Here is a 20,164-nt window from a genome sequence, read left to right on the forward strand (position 1 = left end):
TAAAATATAATACAATCAGGGGTAGCTACTGGGTTGGCCATAAGGCACTTAGGTCTGAAAGCTCTTAGGTCTGCCAGCTTTTCTGTGTAAGGACTTTCTCTTTTCTTTCTGGTCTTTTTTTTGATACTGGCTTTAGTTGTGCTCTCCCAAACATGCTGAACTTCAGCACGCCCCAAAGCTCTCTGTCACTCACCATGTGGCTGGCAGCATGCTTACTTCTCTTCTCCTCCATGCCTAAATCAAAAAGGCATGATTTTTTCTCTTCCTCTTCTCCATCTTCCTCCTCAAGGCAACTGCCAATGTCTACAGTTTGCCTGCCCTGTGGCTTTTCTTTTAAACTAAGGGAACCGCCCTTGGCCTTTAAACAAACTGACCAGATACAAAGTGGAAGCAGGGAGATGATTGTGTGAATGCAGGAGCCATGCGTACCTTGCTCAAATGAGACTGACTTTAAGACACAGAAGCACGAGGATAATTGTGTGACTGTGCTTCACTCAGATGAGACTTATCCAAGAGGTGGAGCTCAAAGCCTCAGCTGCTGATCGAGAAATAAACTTACTAAGAACTTCTCTTCACCAAGAAAAGGAGCAAGTGCAGCAACTTCATGAACTTCTGGCATTGAAAGAACAAGAACACAGGTGAATGAAACATGTATCAAGACAATACTAACATTCAAAAGTATAAAAGGAAGTTTCTGGTTCTGTCCCCGCTCCTTCCCACCCAGCGACTGACCATTAGTGACGTCTGACAGAATTAACTCATAGAGGGCCGGCAAGATGGCTTACAACGCCTGACCAATGTAGTTCCTGGGATCCACGTGATAGAAGGAAAACCAACTCCTGCAGGTTGTCCTCTCACTGCTATGCATGACACACATGCATGTAATCCATCAACCAATCAATGTAGTGAACAGAAAGATTAAAATCAGAATTAATTCACAGAAAATACCATGTTTGTGCCTCAGTTAGATTCAGTCCCATAGAAAGAGCTAGGAGCTAAAAAACAAATGTGTGACTTTAGTGTCAGCATGAAAAGAAGAGTCTTCTAATAATTTCTTTATTTCTTCAAACTTGACAAAAATTGCTCATACAGAGAGGAAGCTATGCTAATTAACTTCCAAATAACTATTTGTAAAATTAATCAGTATTTATTCTCTAAAGCAGTACACTGTTAACTTTCTCGACATTTCTGTGTTTTAAAGCAAAGAACTGATCTTCCATTAACCTTAGGTGATACAAAATGTTAAAGGTAACTATTTAAAGACCTTTGAATTTTTATGGACATGAACTGCATTGCTTTGGTTTTCATTCCAGGAAAGAAATTGAAACTAGGGAGTTTTTCAGTGATGCTGAGCTCCAGGAGGCATTGGCTAAAGAAATGTCCAAAGAAGAAAGAAAGCATGAGCAAGAAGTAAAAGAATACCAAGAAAAAATAGATATATTAAACCAGCAGTATTTGGATTTAGAAAACGAATTCCGTATTGCTTTAACTGTTGAAGCCAGAAGATTTAAAGATGTAAGAATTGATACTATAGCTCTGTTGATAAGAGTACCACATTTTAGAATCCTACCCCTATTTAGATGAGTGTATAATGTTTAAAAAAGTGAATTTTTAGAGCTTGCATTTCCTCAGGTAAATAATAGCTATTTTTTTATTGCTGTTGGAAAAATAATTATAGTAGTAAGTGGTAAGATAAAGTGAGAATCAAAATATGAATGGGAAACCTGAACTTATACTGCAGGGGCCAGCAAAGCTGACAGTTCTCCTACCCCACTCCCACCCCCCATACCCTCACTCCTAGGCCAGTGCTTAGTTATCATTTCTTTTTTTTTTCTTTTGGTTTTTCGAGACAGGGTTTCTCTGTGTAGCTTTGCGCCTTTCCTGGAACTCGCTTTGGAGACCAGGCTGGCCTCGAACTCACAGAGATCCGCCTGCTTCTGCCTCCCGAGTGCTGGGATTAAAGGCGTGCACCACCACCGTCCCGGCTTAGTTAGCATTTCTATTGAACTGAAATTCCTCCACTTTTACTTCAGCCTCTTTTCATCTCCATTAATGCTGTTCCCAGCCTTCTAGGTGCTTATGCCAAAAATTAATGCCAACATTGACTCTTCTTTCTCTGATATTCCATAACCAGTAGTACCTCAAGAGCTTTTTTGTAATGTTATTTTTAAAATATAGTCTTCTTTCTTTCCACCTTTGTATTAAAATGTAAGTTAGATATTATGTTACTCCTCAACTCTTTTGCCCCTCTATTTTATTCAGAATGACAATCAGAACTCTAGCTGATTGCATGCTCTGTCATCTTCCCCTTCACCCATGCCACTCACATCACCAGCCCTTGGGCTGTTCCTTGAAGCCCCTTCCTGCCTAGAACACCTTCCCTACATACATACTTACGTCCTGTGTTATCTCCTGTTAACCTCTCAATAACAGTGTCATTTAAAATTGAATGTTCCTCTTATAGTACTGTACATCCCTCTAAGCCTATGCTTTCTATATAGTTTCATTATGCATAGTTTCTTCCTATTGGTATCTTATTAGTCCCTAACTACTAGAAGACAGATTAGTCTATTTTGTCCATTGATATACTGTAGTGCCAAACAGTGGCTGACATACAGCAATTGCTCAGTGAATGTGTGTTGTACAAATGAATCTTGGTTCTTACATTCACTAGTTAACTCCCTGGGTAACTAAACAAATGAGTAGCAAATTCCTTGGGTCTGTGTTTTATCTTCTGGGAATTAGTAGATTGAAACAAACTACCTTTGAATTTTGTTTTACTAAAACTCAAGGTTTTAAAATGAAAAATGTAAACTGTTTCTAGAAGCAATATTTTCTGTTTGGGAAGATGCTGTTTATATGATTTTGAAATACAGGTTCAAGATGGTTTTGAAGATGTTGCAACTGAGTTAGCCAAGAGCAAACATGCTCTTATTTGGGCTCAACGCAAAGAAAATGAATCCTCCTGTTTAATTAAAGATCTGACCTGTATGGTGAAAGAACAAAAGACAAAACTCTCGGAGGTCTCCAAATTGAAACAAGAAGCAGCAGCCAATTTACAGGCAAGAGTCTGCAGTGTCATTTCCTTGGAACTTTCGAATCACCTCAAGTGTGAGCAGGGGATTTTAGGAGTACTCAGGACTAACTTGGAGATTATATTAATCATTCATTGTGATGTTCATGATGAAAGTATACCTAATGAAATTAATGAGTTCAGAGATGATATTGCTTTCATCAAAGTATCCAAGTATGCCAGCACCTTCAGCCACAGCTCTTGGAAGGCAGAGGCAGGCAAAGGGATCTCTAAATGGAGTCCGTCCTGGTCTACATTTCAGTTATAAATCTATCAGGTCTACATAGTGAGAGACTGTCTCAATAATAAATAAAAATATGTAAACAAATTACTTAAGTAAATTATTTTTGTAAAGGTGTACCAGTTGTACAGTGATATAACACAAATTGGTAAAGTGATACTCAGAAGGTGTTAAGGTTTGAGAAATGCCACTTGTATTACTGCCATTAATTGGATAGTAGTGGTAGTTTCAGATACACTTCACCGCAATAGCTTTTAAATTCATTTACATTAATATTTGTGCTATTTTACCTAAGAAATCAACTTCTGCAAAGTAAGTTATAGACTGTTAATTTAAATATTTCATGAGAAATTTTGACAATTATAGGTTCAGTTTTTCTCTTAACATTATGGAGTAAAACTTAGCTTTAGAAAGTAGCCCTTTAGATGTTGGCATTTTATTTTATAGGGTGTGTCTTAAAACTTTTGGTATAAATTTTGGTAATCTTTACTTTTTATTTGCTTAAAGAGCACTTTTTCATAAAATGTAAAGAAGGTACTTTAATAAAAATTTATAGTATATATAATTTTAATGTTTATAATTAAATGAAATAATTGGTGGTTTTGTGTTTCGGGGTGTACAGAATCAAATCAACACTCTTGAAATTTTGATTGAAGATGACAAGCAGAAGAGCATTCAAATAGAAATTCTTAAGCATGAGAAAACGCAGCTTATTTCTGAGCTAGCAGCCAAGGAGTCGCTGATTTATGGTTTAAGGACAGAACGAAAAGTATGGGGTCACGAACTGGCACATCAGGGTAAATCTCAAGTTGTTAAATGGAAAATTGCCATTGTTAGAAAGCAGTACATCTGGATGTTAGAGTAAAAAGGTGCTTCCCTGCCTCCCAATGCTAAGATAAAAGCAGTGTTTTATCTGGTATAATACATACGCATTTATTAGCCAGACAGGAACACACCCCTCTCAGAAAGAAATCATTTCAGCAGTTAAGTTGTTAAAGTGGCCAGGCACAGAGGTACATGCCTATATCTGCTGCATCTCTGGAGACCAAGAAAGAGGGTCACTCAAGAGCAGCTGAGGGAACGGTAGCTTTGATACTTTTAGTTTTCTGTTTTGAGTTTATTTTTCACTGATATATAAAAGCATTAAAATTAGATATTTTCACAGGATACTGTGGTGATACTGCTCATATTAATAATAAAAGCATCTAAAATGAGTATTCATATTTGTGACATTTACAGTATTTTGCATGGGTAGAAGTAAAATTGTGCATGAATGAAACCACTGTAGATTTTAGGTAAATCCTTAGTCCTGTTCCCATTTTGATTATTATATAGCAAAAGAAAATTAATACTCTGTCGTGACATTTACAGATAGCTTAAAAATTATGAATAGTTAGATACTGGTCAAGATAAAACATTGCTTATTTATTCTGTAGTAATTTCTAATGTGGCTGTGTTTTCTTCCTTTTACCTAGGTAGGGTTTATAATAGCTGAAATATTTAGAAGGCTTTCTCTCTCCTGTTGATTTGCATTATTGTATGCTTTGGGTCATAAATAAGTTTTTTGTTTTTCACCTTATTAGGTGAGGTTTTCATAAAGTACAAAAATCCCCAAGTTGTATTGTTTCTAACTGGTAATTATTTCTTAGGCTCATCACTAGCTCTGAGTCGTGGGAAATTAGAAGCCCAAATTGAAAGTTTATGTAGCGAGAATGAATCTCTGAAAAAAGCCCACGAAAGTGACTGTGATGCATTGAGAATAAAATGCAAAATCATCGAGGACCAAACTGAAACCATCAGACAATTAAAAGATGTAAGATTAACCTTTTTTGTGGGGGGGAGGCAGATTTGAAAAATAATAATTTATAACTGTAATCCTCAACTGTTGTAGATTTTAAAGGGAGAAAAAATATCATGTTTCCTTTTGAAGTTTCTTACCCTTGCTCTTAAAAGTACTATCTGATAGTTATTAACTTGAATCTTTGGGGGTTTTTTTGTTGTTGTTGTTGCTGTTATTGTTTTTACTTTTTTTTTTCCTGAGGCAGGCTGGCTAGGAATCAAGCTAGCCTTGAACTCACAGAGATCTGCCTGCCACTGCCTTGAGTTCTGGGGTTAAAGGCCTGTGGCACCGTGCCTGGCTTACTCTTGCCTTTGAAATAACAAAATGTGAGGTATCAGTAAAAGATTAGGAATCACAAGAAAATTTAATATTTTATGTTCAGTATTCTTTTAGGTCTTAATTTGTACCATATGCAACATCTAAAATAAATTATGCTTTTTTTTTAAAGTGTTTACAAGAAAAAGATGAGCAAATCAAATTACTACAAGAAAAGATCGCTTTTATAGAAAAATGTACTCAAGAACAACTTAGTGAAAAATGTTCACAACTAGATAATGTGATTGAAAAATTAGAAAGACACAATGAGAGAAAGGAAAAACTAAAACAACAGTTGAAAACAAAGGAACTAGAACTGGAAGAAATCAGAAAAGCTTACAGGTATTGTATAATTAATACTTGCCACTGAGAAAGTTCTAGATTAATGATTCCATGTTCCTCACTTTTAAAGTTATTTCTTGTCTTTTTAGCACACTAAATCAGAAATGGCATGATAAAGGAGAACTACTCTATCATCTTGAAACACAAGTAAAAGACGTAAAAGAAAAATTTGAAAACAAGGAAAAGAAACTTAAAGCAGAGAGAGACAAAAGTCTTGAACTACAAAAGTAAGCATTAAGTCATGAAGGATGTGGAATCCCTTTATTTATTCATTCATTCATTTATTTGGTTTTTCAAGACAAGGTTTCTCTGTGTAGCTTTGGTGCTTTTCCTAGAACTCACTCTGTAGACCAGGCTAGCCTCGAACTCACAGAGATCCACCTGCCTCTGACTCATGAGTTCTGGTATTAAAAGCATGTGCCAAGCCGGGCGGTGGTGGCGCACGCCTTTAATCCCAGCACTCGGGAGGCAGAGGCAGGTGGATCTCTGTGAGTTCGAGGCCAGCCTGGGCTACCAAGTGAGTTCCAGGAAAGGCGCAAAGCTACACAGAGAAACCCTGTCTCGAAAAACCAAAAAAAAAAAAAAGCATGTGCCACTCCCCAACCCCCAGTGTGGGATCCCTTTAAACATGCATACTACGCTGGCATGAGTGAAATACATGTAAGGAAAGAAAAAGATGCCAAAGGTATAGAGGGCCTGATTAATTTGCTAAGAAGTTATTTTCATACCATTTATAAAATAGTAATATTAATTTCCCCTTAATAACTCGAAATGAGTGTGTGTGTGTGTGTGTGTATGTATGTGTGTGTGTGTGTGTGTGTGTGTGTGTGTGTGTGTGTGTGTGTGTTTCTCCTTATAGAATAGTGCCTGAAACATAGTAATTTCTATATGAGCATTTTATTGCTAACATTGCTGGCACTATCTGAATAAAATCTTGCTTGATATAAATGAAACTCAGACCAGTCACTTGACTGCCAAGAGCAATGTAGATTTAAACTGCTATTATCCTGCACAAACTGAGGAATAGAAATGATTTTAAAAGAGATCAAAGAAAACGTGTGGCTAACTGCCATTTTTGGTTTCCTTGTAAAAAATACTCAGTAGGAAATAAGGATTTACCCTTGTAATTTATAAATCTATTTTTAAAATACTTTGTAAAATTGAAATCTTCATGAAAAATAGGTATTACAATTTAATGCTGGTTTTGATTTCAAGGTGCAGAGTGTTATTAATAACAGTCTGCAGATAGCTTCTCATTGCACCCAAGAAAAAGCCCACTTAATCTCTCTGTATACCCATATACATGGGGGTGTTTTTCTGCCTTTTTTTTTTTTTAAAGGGATGCAGTGGAAAAGCTTCAGAGCATGGACGATGCCTTTAAAAAACAAGTTGATGCAATTGTTGAAGCTCATCAAGCTGAGATAACACAGCTAACAAATGAGAAGCAGAAATATATTGATTGTGCAAATTTAAAGGTACTGTGAGTTAAGATTTACTTTAATGATCAATATTAAATAGTTATGATTAAACAAATTATATTTTTCGAAATTAAAAGAGAAGAGACTGCACATTTTAATGATATAACTATTAAAGAACATGTTTTCAAAACTATCATGAATCTAGGCAACACTTGGGTCATTCATAGGTAATAACTCCAGTGAACTGAGTAGTTAGATCTCCATTTGCATCTGTCCACAATCCTGGCAGTCTCCATGAATATCCCTTTGGTCATGGCAAGGGAAAAATACAATGCAGTCTACCACTGCCTTGAGAAAGTTCTCAGTGATCACTTCCCTATTCATTGGGGCTGACGTTAGCTTTGTCATTTTGATAAGAATGAGTTTCTGTTGGTGCCAAATCAGACATCAGATGCTTTTTACTTTTTACCTCAGGGTCAGACCAAGGTATTTTAACAATCACACAAATATTCTAATATGACTGCTCTTTTGAGATACACGAGATTCAAAGTTACTTAGGAACTTTTCATTATTTTTCAAGTAGTAGTGAAAAAAGAAACAAAAACTAAGGTATCTAAAATTCAGAAATGAGTAACCAAAAAGCATTCCAGAACAGAAAGCACAGTGGTGCATGCTTATCATATAATCTCTACTCAGGATGAAGCAAGAAGAGGAAATGTTCATGCCAGATTGGGCTAAACAGAAAGACATCTCTCCAAAAATAGGGAGAGGGGCTGAAAAGATGGCTTAGCTGTTAACAGCACTGAGCAATCATGAGGCCCAGAGTTCACATACTATCACCCACACAACAAAAGCCAGATTGCCACAGCCTGTAAATGCCAGTAACTCCAGGTCTGAGGGATCCAGTGCCCTAATCTGGCCTCAACATATATTCTCATACTCACACAGATACATACCAACACATGCACACATAAGTAAGTCTTAGAGACAGAGACAAAGTCATTCTCAATTAGAATGTGTTTAAAGTAGAATTACCTTTAGGACTAAAGAGAGAGAATGGTCTTATATAATTGTTAAGGACATAATGACCAAGTTATTTTACTTGGAGTAAGTGGCAATTTCCAGTATTTTATTTAACATGATACTAAAGTACTGTGGACAAGACCAAATAAAACATGAACTCGGCTTTTGGCTGAAAGTACTGAGTATAATGTTGGACCTGCTACCAACATGATTTGGTAAAGAGTTGAAGAAACACTTTCTTATGTTGGTTTTTGACAGACAGGAATCTCAGGAGAGTCTCGATACCTGAGGTTTATCAGATGTTCAAGTTTGTGTTGTATAGAAGTTACAAGCCTCTCTTTTCAGGAAGATCCTGAGGGACTCCCTGGTGCTGCACAAGTCTGTTTCATGATGTAATAAGTTCTTGAGAATTCTTAAGTCCAAAGGCCTTGCTCCTGATCATCCCGAAGATCTCTACCATTTAAATAAGAAAGCAGTTGCTGTTCCCAAGCCTCTGAAATGAACAGAAAGGACATGGATGCTAAATTCTACCTGATTCTGATAGACTGGATTCACCGGTTGGCTCCTTATAAAATTAAGTGGGTCCTTCCATCCAACTGGAAGTATAAGTCATCCACAGTCTCTGCTCTAACGGCATAAATTTGTCTTGTATACTAAAGCAACAAAATTAAATTTTTTAAAAAAGCTAGAAAAATAGAACCAGAGCTTAAAATCAGGCACAGGAAATGTACAGGTCCTGAGGCATCACAGACAGGTAACAATTTAAATTAGGAAAAGTTGGGGCTGAAGAGTTGGCTCTGAGGTTGAGAGCACTAGGCTCTTCAGAGGACCCAGTCTTGGTCCCCAGCACCCACATGGTACCTCACAACCAGCTGTAACTCTAGTCCCAAGGGGTCAGTGCCCTCTTCTGACCTCCATGGGTATTAGGCATGATTGTGGTAAATATATGCAGACAAAAGACTCAAACACATAAAATAATAAAATCTAAAGCTTAAAAATAAACTAGGAAAAGTCATTTTCTAAGGGGAAAGAAATTAGGAGATCTGTATTAAGAGGATGAGGAATGAAGTGGTGGAAAAGGTGGTCATAGTAGCTGTGTTGGACATGTTGAGATACGTAGAAGTACCAAGCAGAAGTACCAAGGAGAAGTTGGTAATATGCAGTGAAGTGTTAGGGGAATGTGAGCTAAGAGTGAATGATAAAATTTTATTTTAAATGTGAAATATTTATGCTGGAGGGACCAAATTGAAGGATTGCTTTGGGTGGGAAGTTGTGTGAGTTGGAAATCTTTAAGGGGTGGGTGTTTTAAGTTGAACTCAGCATTGATAGGCAGCTCAGGGCAGTCAGAAGACTGGGTTTCTGTTCTCTCTGTAAAACAGGAATTTCACATTTTCTAAGCTCAAAATGCAGTTAAAACACATTGCTCTATCTTTTTCAGGAGAATGTTCGGAGGATTAAATAGGTAACACACATGAAAGTACTTTATATAGTTTTCCATTTTATCGTTTGAAAAAAGTTGCATCTTACTAACTTCATTTAAATAATCACAAATTATAGAGTACATAAAATACATCATTGACTTTTCAAAATGCACTTACTTTTTTTTTTAGAAAATTAAAATGTAAAATGTATACATTGGTTTAGGTTCAACAAGTTGAAGAAGAAATGCGAGGACTTCTGGAAGAAACATCCAAGAACAAAAAAGTAATGGAAGGAAAAATTAAGCAACTTGTTTGTGCTCTAAGTGAAATTCAGAAAGAATGTGATGTTGGTAGGAACCAATTTAATTGAAATGGACCAACAGACCAATTGTAAAAATGATTAAATACTGTAACAGTAGCAACTGCTATGACTTTGAAATGTCTCTTTCTACACATTTCATTATGAATATATTTTAAGAGACTTGATGAAATAATTGTATGTGTAGATTTTTTTATAATAAACTATTGATACCTATATATATACTAGAAGGACCTATCATAATAACTAGACTTAAAGGACTTTTTCTTGTCGCTGTGCTGTATGTACCTTGTTGGTAATTACACATTCATTTATTTGCAGACTTGTAAAGGAAGGTTAGAATTTGACTATAGGAGAGAAATGAGAGAAAGTAATCATTGTTGTTAATCTTGTGCTAGTGCAGAACTAATTATACTTATAGGTTGTCTTTTAGTTGATGTAGCTCTGTTCTTTTAAAGTGTCTATAAGATGTAGCCAAAAATATTTAAAGTCTTTATGATTAAAAACAAAAAATGTGTTGTCATTCAAAAAGCACGTATAGCTATCTCCACATGACACAGTTTCCTCTTTCTGGTGCATTTATTTCATTAAAGGTGGCATGTACAGTTTTATAAGTATTGTCTGATCTAGAAGAGCACTGCAGTCCTGCCGTCATTCACACTTGAGTCCCGGCATGAAGAGTGACTTTGCAACTGGACACAATGCCTTCACTTCCATACAGGCCTTGTACTGCTACCTCACTGTTGTCACCTCTTACATTAGAAAATAGATGTCTCCACCCCCCTGCCATCTCTGAGAGGAGGAAAATACAACACATTTGAAAACTCATATCATTAGTAAATTAAATTTTAAAAAGTAAATAGAACCCAAATAATCTTTATTCCTAAAGGGAAGGTCTTGTGTTATTCTTATAGCCAAGCTACATACTGCAGTCTGTGGGCCAATATCAGATCCACCAGCATATGTAATAGGCATCTTGGAAACAAGATAAAGAATAACTGTAAACCTACTAAATTTGATTTTAAATAGTTAACCTACAGATAAATTTTTAATAAAAATCATGGTAAAAAGATTTTACCCTTAGAAATGTCAGCCAAACTTCGATCAGTTTGAAAAGGAACAAGAAAGTCCTTATCGTAAACAATACCAATTGGAAAGAATTCTATTAAAATAACTGAAAGACATTGATGAAGATTAATCTACATTGTCAGTCAACCTACTTTAAGAAAGTTGCTAAAGAAACTAAGGCAGACAGGAAATTATACCTGACAACTCAAAAACCCACTAAAGGAAATGATTTACTATAAAAGGTAATTATGTGAGTAAATTTTTATATAAAAGATTAGAATTTGACTAACTGACATAAATTTATACCATAGAAGATAGCAGAAAACACCAGGAGCTTGGTAGCTATAGTGTATGTTTTGTTCATATTATATTATCATTAGTATCAAACTGAAGATGATTAGTGCTCAGATGCATAGTATAACCACGAGAGTGTCAACTAGGAAAATAACGCCCCAAATTATTAAAATGCCAAAGCTAAGCATGATGACCACCAGGAGACTCAAGTAGAGGAACCCAAAAGCCAGCCTGGGCCACATTGGAGGCTCCACATTTGGAATGGCAACAAGGGGTTTACTGACCTGCTTCCCAGAAAAATAATCCTGATGGTAAAAATGTTTTAAGACTTCTAGAAGTTGTCCTAATTAGGTATAACAACTGAAGTATTCAACAAACCTCAGTAACAATAGCAAAGGCCTTGGTGATGTACAGAGACATGGCATTCCCAGCACCATCACTTCAGCCCAGTGAAACTCCACTAAATGGTTGTGGGTGTGGGCAAGTCAGCTTCTCCCCTTTGCATCTAACCAAGGGATGTAGCCTCACCAGAGTGGACAAGATGTTCAGGTTATGCATTACTTCCGAAACTTCCTAGGCTATATTAAGGTAATCACAGCTAAGAAGGGAGGGGACTCCACCCATCCAGCTCCCATTCATGAGATCAAAAGTATTAGGAATCTAGTTACTAATATTTAACCAGGTCAAATCAGAGGTTACCTCCTGGGAGAGGTAGACCTAGAAGACCCAGACCAAAGCTTCCTCTCTTCATCTAGCACCTGAAGTAGAATCTTTTGGGTTTGCAAGGACCCAGGCCCAAAGCTCTCCCCAAAGGGATTGAGTTTATTTGAAACAATGTGGAGAAGTTCAAGCTAACCACTCTCTAAGAAAACAACTTCCTTATAGGTACAGTAAACTATAAACTAAACTATTAGTTTATCAGATAAAACCAGTTAGTGACTGGAAATCAGGCTGAACTGTAGCTCTCAGTCTATGCATTGCTGTGGGTGACTGCAAAGCAGCAGGCGGATACTTGAGAATCTCATAAGTATGTTCTTGTGTCTCCTGATACTATACAGACAGGAGGCATCTTGCTCAGAAGTTTCCTGTTTTATTTTAAAATCATCTATATTATTAGAAAATTCCTGTTCTTTATTTATTGTATGGCTACATTGAGTCATTTTTCTACAGTGTGTTGGTAGTTTAAAACACTCGGGTTCTCACTTATCCACTCGGGAATGAGAATGGCATCTAGGGAGATGAAAAGGGACACCATTTACAGTTGGGTCCGGAGGAATTAACATGTTAAGTGTTCTTGACTTTACTAATACACTGTTTATGGTGTGTGACATCACCTTCCTGGTGTTGATCTTTATGGTTTTCTTGATGTGTCTGTATTATGTATAAAGACATTGCAAACTGATTTTCTGTTGGGTGTACTTCTCTCCAAATGCTCTTTTAATTGTGTTCTGGAAAATAGCATAATTGAGTCATTATAGCTTAGAATTTGGCTGTTCAGCATGCTATCAGAGAAGTAAGAGAATCTCTATAACTTGGCAACTTCTTAATCATATAGATTCTCAGGCCCCAGGTCAGCCTCACATACTAAGCACACCCTCTCCTGCCCAGCTCCCCTCTGCCAAGACCCGCCTTTTAAACAGGAACACTGGATGATAGTTTATATTCACATTTAGGAAGCATTGGCTGGCCCAGAGCTCTGCAGTTCACTTCAGCTCTGTTCCTATCACTGCTTTGTGAAACTTCGGGTTTTTAAGTATCTGCCCTGAGTAGAGCCTTTATTTACATCTCTGCTGGAGTTTCTATATAGCTGTCTTACTAACTTGCCTGTTTTCACCTCAGATATATTCTTCAGATATAACTTCTTTTTTGGTAGAACAATTTCTGCCACCCCAGATCACAAATGTCACTAGGAGTGCTGTTTGTCAAATCAAGTCTTGGTCTATTTTTGTGATTCAGTTATGGTTGGGTAGGCTATACATTGGGTTCTGTTCAGGAAGATTTTAGTGTAAATGATGTTTAAGGCTTGTAGTTTGTCATTGCAGTATAATGTAGCTCATCCTTTTGACTACTTTTGCTACTGCTTTGGGTTAAGGTCTGTTCATGTGCTTTTGGATATGCCAGATGGAAGGTATTATATGCAATTTTTGTGTTTTTTCTGTGATATTCAATTAAATATAATCCATGAATTCAAATGGTAGCTGACAGTCTAATTCTTATCTGAACCAATGCCTGACACTTCCAATTTCATGCATTCATAAGTTTTCTGTCTGGTGGTAAGCTCCGAATTGGGTTGGCTCAGATTTATCAACACAGGTGCTATAATATGGAGGATGTTCCAGGGAGGCTATGGAACACTTGGTGTGCTTTATGGAGGCAAAGATCCCATGAACCCTGCTGAATTACCACCACATATGTAATCCTGAGTACACCATTTCTGCTTGTTGACAGAGTACTGGGCTCCCCTGTCTGTGAGAAAGAGGAATGGAATGCCTAAGTTCATAATAGGAATATAGATCATGGTATGATTAAAAACAGACAGTATCAACCACCCATTGGTTGGAGGGGGGCGGTGTCAGATAATTCATACATTCACTGAAATACCAGAAGTTTTAGGAATCATTTGGTTTTCTGAATCTAGGGGGTTCTCCAATAATTCTCTATTTAGCAATTTGTCTTTGGATCTAAATTCTTGACTTAAAAGTACCTCAACTAAACTTAGTGATCTTTGATCTTACATGCTGTGCTATGAACTTGGGTTCTAGTATGAACTTACATCCCAACTTGCAAGTTATACGTACAACTAACCAAATTCCCAAAACCATGATTTACTCTTCAAGACTGCTGAGCTTCTCTCAAACTGAGAGTGTCAGATTCAGAGGACTAGTTGAATAATTTGACTAATAACTAGTAAAGATAACTCATTGTTATCCTTGGGAATCCCAATACACGTGTACATGGGGCAAGGTCCTGAATGTTTTCAAGGAAAACAGCTTAACCCCTCACATTTTGTCAAGGTGTCTGTGAATACAGGGCATTCAACTTCCTCTAGTACCATTTACAAATCATTGATGGGGCTAATGCTAAATGTCTTTAGGTTAGTATTATTATAAGACAAATAAAATAAATTCTGTGACAAATAATGAGAAATGGACATATAGTGGGGTAAAAGCTAAGTTGCAACACTGGTAATTCAGTTGGCAGACTTTATCAAGAGTCTGGATAAGTCATCTGAGTTACCATATATGGGCAAATCATGCTAGAAGAGGATACAGAAGAATGGGAATGATAAGGTGGTCCTAATTATCTGTAGAATTTCCTTCTGCTGAGAATCTGCTGCTGCTGCCCAGTAGCCATACTGTTAGGGACAAGAGATGGGTCTCAATAGCACCAGCTTCAGTAAGTGACCACAATCTGGTTCTCCATTTTATCCACCACAAAAATAGATTTAAGGGCTGCCGGAGCTTAAGTGGATGTTTCCAGTATATTATTTCTTATATTTGAATTTTATGTGTATGAATGTTTAGCCTACATGTATGTCTGTGCACCCTGTGTGTGCCTGGTACCCTTGGAGATCAGAAAAGGGTATTACATGCCCTGGAATTGGAGTTACAGAAGGTTGTGAGCTGCAATGTGGGTGCTAGGAATTGAGCCCAGGGACTCTGGAAAAGCAGCCAGTGCTCTTAACCCCAAGCCCATTGCCCCAGCCCCTCCAGTGTATTCTTGTTGATTTTTTTTGTTATAATAAACGTTTCTTTATTTCAATATATATGATGTCTATAAATGAATATGTATGACTTCAGGTTCACTTAATCAGATCACAAGCACTATCCTAGTGAAGGTGAGAATTAAAATTCTCATTGCTGAGCTGGTGAGATGAGTCATCTAGTTAAGGCACTTGGTGCTAAACCTGAGTACCTGAGCTTGATCCCTGGGACTCACATAGTGGAAGAAGAGAGTTGCCTCACAAGTTGTTCCTGGACCTCCACATAAATATATGCATGCATACAAATATAATACAGTTTTTAAAATCTCTGTGATATAGTAGAGAATAAAAATTAATGTGAATCAGGTTTAATTGTATAAATACCTGTACAATTAAAACTAAGATACTAAAGAAATGGTTGAAGACACTAGAAGATCGAAAGACCATCCATGCTCAAGGATTGGAAGAACTGATACTGTGAAAATGACTATACTATCAAAAGCAGTCTACAGATTCAATGCAACCCCCATCAAATCCCAATGACATTTCTCATAGAACTAGAAACAATCCTAAAATGCATATGGAAGCACAAAAGACTATTAATAGTTAAAGCAGTCCTTAGCAAGAACAATGCAAGTAGCATAATACTTGATGTCTATTTACATTGCAGAGCCTAGTAACAAAACAGCATAACATTGGCATAAAAATAAACATGGAGAGCAAAGGAACAGGACAGAGGACTCAGAAGTAAGTCTACAGAGCTAGAACCACCTAACAATTGAGAAAGCTCTCAAGAATAAACATTAGAGAAGAAACAGCCCCTTTAACAAATGATGCTGTAGAAACTGGGTTTACAAATGTAGAAGAAAGTATATCAACATCAACTACCGTACACGAAAACAATTAAAAAATGGATCAAGACCTTAATATAGGATCTACAACTCTAAAACTTCCAAAGGAAAACATAGCTAACTCATCTCAAGGTATAAAGGCAAAGATTTCTGAAAGACTCAATAACGTAAGAAATAATGCCAAGGTTTATTAATAAAAAAGAATTATGTGAAATTAAGCTTTATCACAGCCAAAGACAACCATCAAAGTGAATGAAAGCTTATAAACTAGAAAACAAAAGCTTTGCCAACTATATATTAGGCAGGAGGTTAAGATGAAAGATAAATGAAGAGCAAAAGTTTAGCCCCAAAAACTTCAAATCATCCAATCAATACATGGGCTAAACAGCCAATATGTACCTGAAAATGTGTTCAACATCTTCACCTTCAAGTAATTACAAATTAAAACTACTTTGCTAGTCCATACCACCCCAGTCAGAATGTGATCCTCAAGAAAATAAAAGGTAAACACTGGTGATATGGGAAAGAGAAGGATGCTGGAAAGAGGAACCTTTATGTTACTGATGGTAGGGAACGTAATCTCACGTAAGCACTTTGGAAGTCAATCATGTAGATTCTTGCCACAAGACACAGCTATGCACTCCTGGATCTATACCCAAAGGACTCTAAATGAACATACCATAGAGGTGATTATTGCTGCATTATTCACTATAACTAGGAAATGGAACCAGTCTTAATTGCCCATCAACAGGTAAAGGATGAAGAAAGTGTGGTACATAAACACAGTGGAATTTTATACAACTAAAGAAAGAAAAAAAATGACATTTGTGGTGAAATAGGTGTGATTAGGACTATTGTTAAGTAAAATAGGACAGACTTGAAGAAAAATATATTCCCTCTCATATGCAAGACCTAAATGTAAAACTATATATACATATATATGTTTATGTATGTTCATGTATATTTATAGGCCATGTATCGAGGGTAATAAAGAGCTCTTACAGGGGTCAGGGAATAAAGTAATAGAGTACATGTAATAGGAAAACAGAAGGACTAAGGGGAAGAAAGAACTGTAGAGGGGAGGGACAAGGAAAAGCAGTGGGAGAGAGTGAAGTGAGAACAGAGTAGGCACTCATACGGATGTGGATGTCTTGATGAAAACCGTTGCTTTGAATGCTGCCTTTAAAATTGATGGCAAAATGGAAAACAGTCTTGGTGCCACTCTTCCAGGACAACATTTTTTATATTACATATTATTATGTATGCTCTTTGGCAAAACAAGAGTATAAGACTGAAAATCATTCTGCTGTGTGCCAAGTGTGTGTTTAAATACAATCTGTACTTGCTGTTTGTACTTACGGGATACAAACTTTCAAAAGCCCTTTGCTTTATCTGTCATATTGCTGTGCCATGTATGCTATGAGCAGTGTCATCATAAGAGGATTAACTATCCTGGAAGCATATTTTAACTACACGTTTTAATGTAGAAAATGCAGAAGGTAGATGTTTGTGTGTTATAAGCATTTGAAAGGAAAAATAACCAAATCTGGTTTTGGAAAATTACAAAAAAGAGGTAATACAACTGAAATAGAAGCTTTGATGGACTGTTAGCTCAAAGGAGATCTAACAATTGAAAGTTGCAATTATCCATGACCATTGAGTAGGAGTATTCATTTAAAACTCATTCAGTTACATCCGGGGACAAAGCTCAGTGCTGGGGCACTTATTTAGCAATCCAATGCACTGCCCTATCTCACAGGGGGTGGGAGGTGGGGGGCGCAAAAGAAAAAAGAAAAACAGTTTACTGCCATCATTAATTTTATAACTTTTGTTTTCTTGAATATTTACTATATTATAACAAAATAGCACATATTTTTAATTTATCCTGTATATATGAAAATATGTTGTTTTCCACAAATGTCACATACTTTAAATCCAATAAGCTGTGGCCTAATAAATTATTCTTTTCACCATCAAATACTTGCCCCTCATCCCTCAGTCCATTCCTGAATTGCACAATTAATTCTCTAAAATGTATTAAAACTTAGTAATATTACATTACACCATAATATCTGTCCTACAAATCTATGTGGCTAACCTAAATTTGTTGGAAGATTGCTGGCATGGAAATATTACTTTACAGTGAAATATAAGCTAGTTCCACTGAACTAGCAAGTGCACAAAATCTGCCTAGGAGTTTGCCAACCTGGTTTGAACACTGACTTGAGGTAAAGAGCTTTGAGGCTTTTCTCTAAAACAGCAGACAGACGTGCAGTAATTGATCCTTTTTTGAGAACTGTCTCTTTATAGCCAAAAGACATGGAAATTGAAGTCAGACTGAAACAAGAAGCATGATGTTCTTGGTCACCGAATAACTACTAAGTGAACAGTAATGCAGTAAGTGACCAGTAGCATCTTAAAGGTTATTTGTATTCTGGTTTTTAGTAAGCAGAAATTTCAAAAAGATCCAGCAGTAATAAAAAAGACTTTTTCACCATCAATCTCCTTTTCAGCAATGTTTGGGGGAAAAGAAACATCATTATTTTTCACTGTGCTGTTCATTGTTCGCAGGGTGACTGGGCACGCAAGGACTGAGACTGAAAAGCACCGCCCTGCAGGTCATGTTCTCACCTCAATTGCTGATGTGCTCCTGAGGGCTCGGACATAAGCACCAACATTTAGTGCTCTGTGTTTGATTATGGTGATGACAGTTGCACAGCTCTATATATTACAACCCAAATCAAAAGACTGGATTGTGTATAAATTTTACATCTATCAGATGTTTTTACAACAAAAAATAAAGGCAAAGGTCTACATTTATAACAGTTTTCTCTCTGAAATTTGGGAAACAGTAGTGTAATTGTTGTTGTTGTTTTTTATTTTGGAATATCAGGCAACAAAAAACACAAAAGATTTTTGTGGCTAACTGAAATATTTGCTAATTTGTTAATACTTTAATGTTTGAAACCCAGCAAATTCAAACAAATGAAAATCTCACTTCGCAAAATACAACTATTAACACAACTATTAACCAAAAGTTTAGAGTCAATAGTCTTATTGGTCTTTTTAAAACATCTAAATATATTAAAATGTGTTTATAAAATTACCCAGATAATTGTGGTAAAAGTAATACTGTATGCTGGCTTCCCCCAAACTAACCTTTTGAAACTCTAAGCTCCAACTCCCTCCCCCCTTTTGCTCTTTGGAGACTAGGAGATCATTACCAATAAGTCTTCCTGAGGGTGAGATTTTCAGGGTGGCATTAGTGTCTTTGTAGGGAGAGAAATCCAAAGCTGTTCAGTAGCCGCTCAAAAACGGTTCAAAAATCCAGCATCCACAAGCTAGGAAGAGGCTCCTGCCTAGAACTCAGCAATTCCTATGCCTTGATTCTTAGACTTGCAGCCTTCAAAACTTTCAGAATATAAATTTCTATAGTTTAAATAACCAGTTTCTGATGTATTATGGCAGCCTGAGCTAAATAAGACACACAAAATTGTTTTAGAAATAGTAATAATTTTATTTCACATCAATTTGACCTAGCACACAAGTTCCTTAATCAACATCTCAAAAAACACGTTCTATTATAATATTAATTCATAAAATTTGTTGATTTGCTTAATATAAAATTACCTAGGCAGTTGTATTAGCTGTTTTCAATTTATTTTAGATTCTCTATCCCAAATTTTGTTGTTCTTCGGACTAAAATATTGGCTAATAAACTAATGTCTGTGAAGGGAAAACAGCATTTTTGTTTGAAATGGTTTCCAGCATTTACTAGTTGATGCTGTCAGTTTTCCCTCTCATTTTGGTGATTTTTTTCTCTATTGTCAAATTAGGCATTCTTTCGTGTAGGATATATCCTCCATTATTTCCTGCCAAATGATGTTTTTAGTCACCTAGTATTTGTGAAGTGTGAACACTATTCAATGTGTGCTAACACCAAGTTGTCAACTAGTTTTTTATCCTGATTCTCAAGTTTGCAAGTAAAATGCAGGGTGGGAACACATTTCCTCCTGTCATACCTGTGTGATTTCACTATCCATCCGTAGTTTAGGATATCACTAAGCACACGATGCTGCGAGCGCCTAAATAATGCGATTGCTGGGAAACAAAACAATATAATTAATTGGGTAAAGAACACTAATAAAGGCAGGTAAGGCAAGAGTTGGGAATCTACCGCCTTCAACAGGCTTTGGAAAGGACTGAGGATTGACGCCGCGTCCTCCTATTCCCGCGAAGATGAACCTTAACAACAC

The 20,164-nt window shown here is 36.6% G+C and overlaps 1 protein-coding gene across 5 annotated transcripts in view; it reads left to right on the forward strand.

The window, feature by feature from the left end:
* Positions 1-18,731, forward strand: part of Lrrcc1 (leucine rich repeat and coiled-coil centrosomal protein 1) — a 37,142-nt gene extending 18,411 nt beyond the window's left edge. For 2 of the 5 annotated variants that reach the window (XM_006994723.4, XM_076563816.1), the window contains 9 exons: positions 499-638; positions 1,314-1,515; positions 2,877-3,062; positions 3,937-4,111; positions 4,964-5,127; positions 5,603-5,811; positions 5,901-6,038; positions 7,151-7,286; positions 18,480-18,731. In XM_006994723.4, coding sequence (XP_006994785.2) covers positions 499-638; positions 1,314-1,515; positions 2,877-3,062; positions 3,937-4,111; positions 4,964-5,127; positions 5,603-5,811; positions 5,901-6,038; positions 7,151-7,286; positions 18,480-18,503 — 1,374 coding nt within the window. In that variant the 3' untranslated portion in view covers positions 18,504-18,731. Of the gene's footprint in view, positions 1-498; positions 639-1,313; positions 1,516-2,876; positions 3,063-3,936; positions 4,112-4,963; positions 5,128-5,602; positions 5,812-5,900; positions 6,039-7,150; positions 7,287-9,896; positions 13,547-18,479 lie in introns of those variants that run through there. The other 3 variants (XM_006994722.4, XM_042271140.2, XM_042271139.2) reach the window with 2 other exon arrangements.
* Positions 18,732-20,164: the final 1,433 nt, after the last annotated feature.

This window comes from Peromyscus maniculatus, chromosome 2, assembly GCF_049852395.1.
Source record: "Peromyscus maniculatus bairdii isolate BWxNUB_F1_BW_parent chromosome 2, HU_Pman_BW_mat_3.1, whole genome shotgun sequence".
In the NCBI taxonomy this organism is placed as follows: Eukaryota; Metazoa; Chordata; class Mammalia; order Rodentia; family Cricetidae; genus Peromyscus; species Peromyscus maniculatus.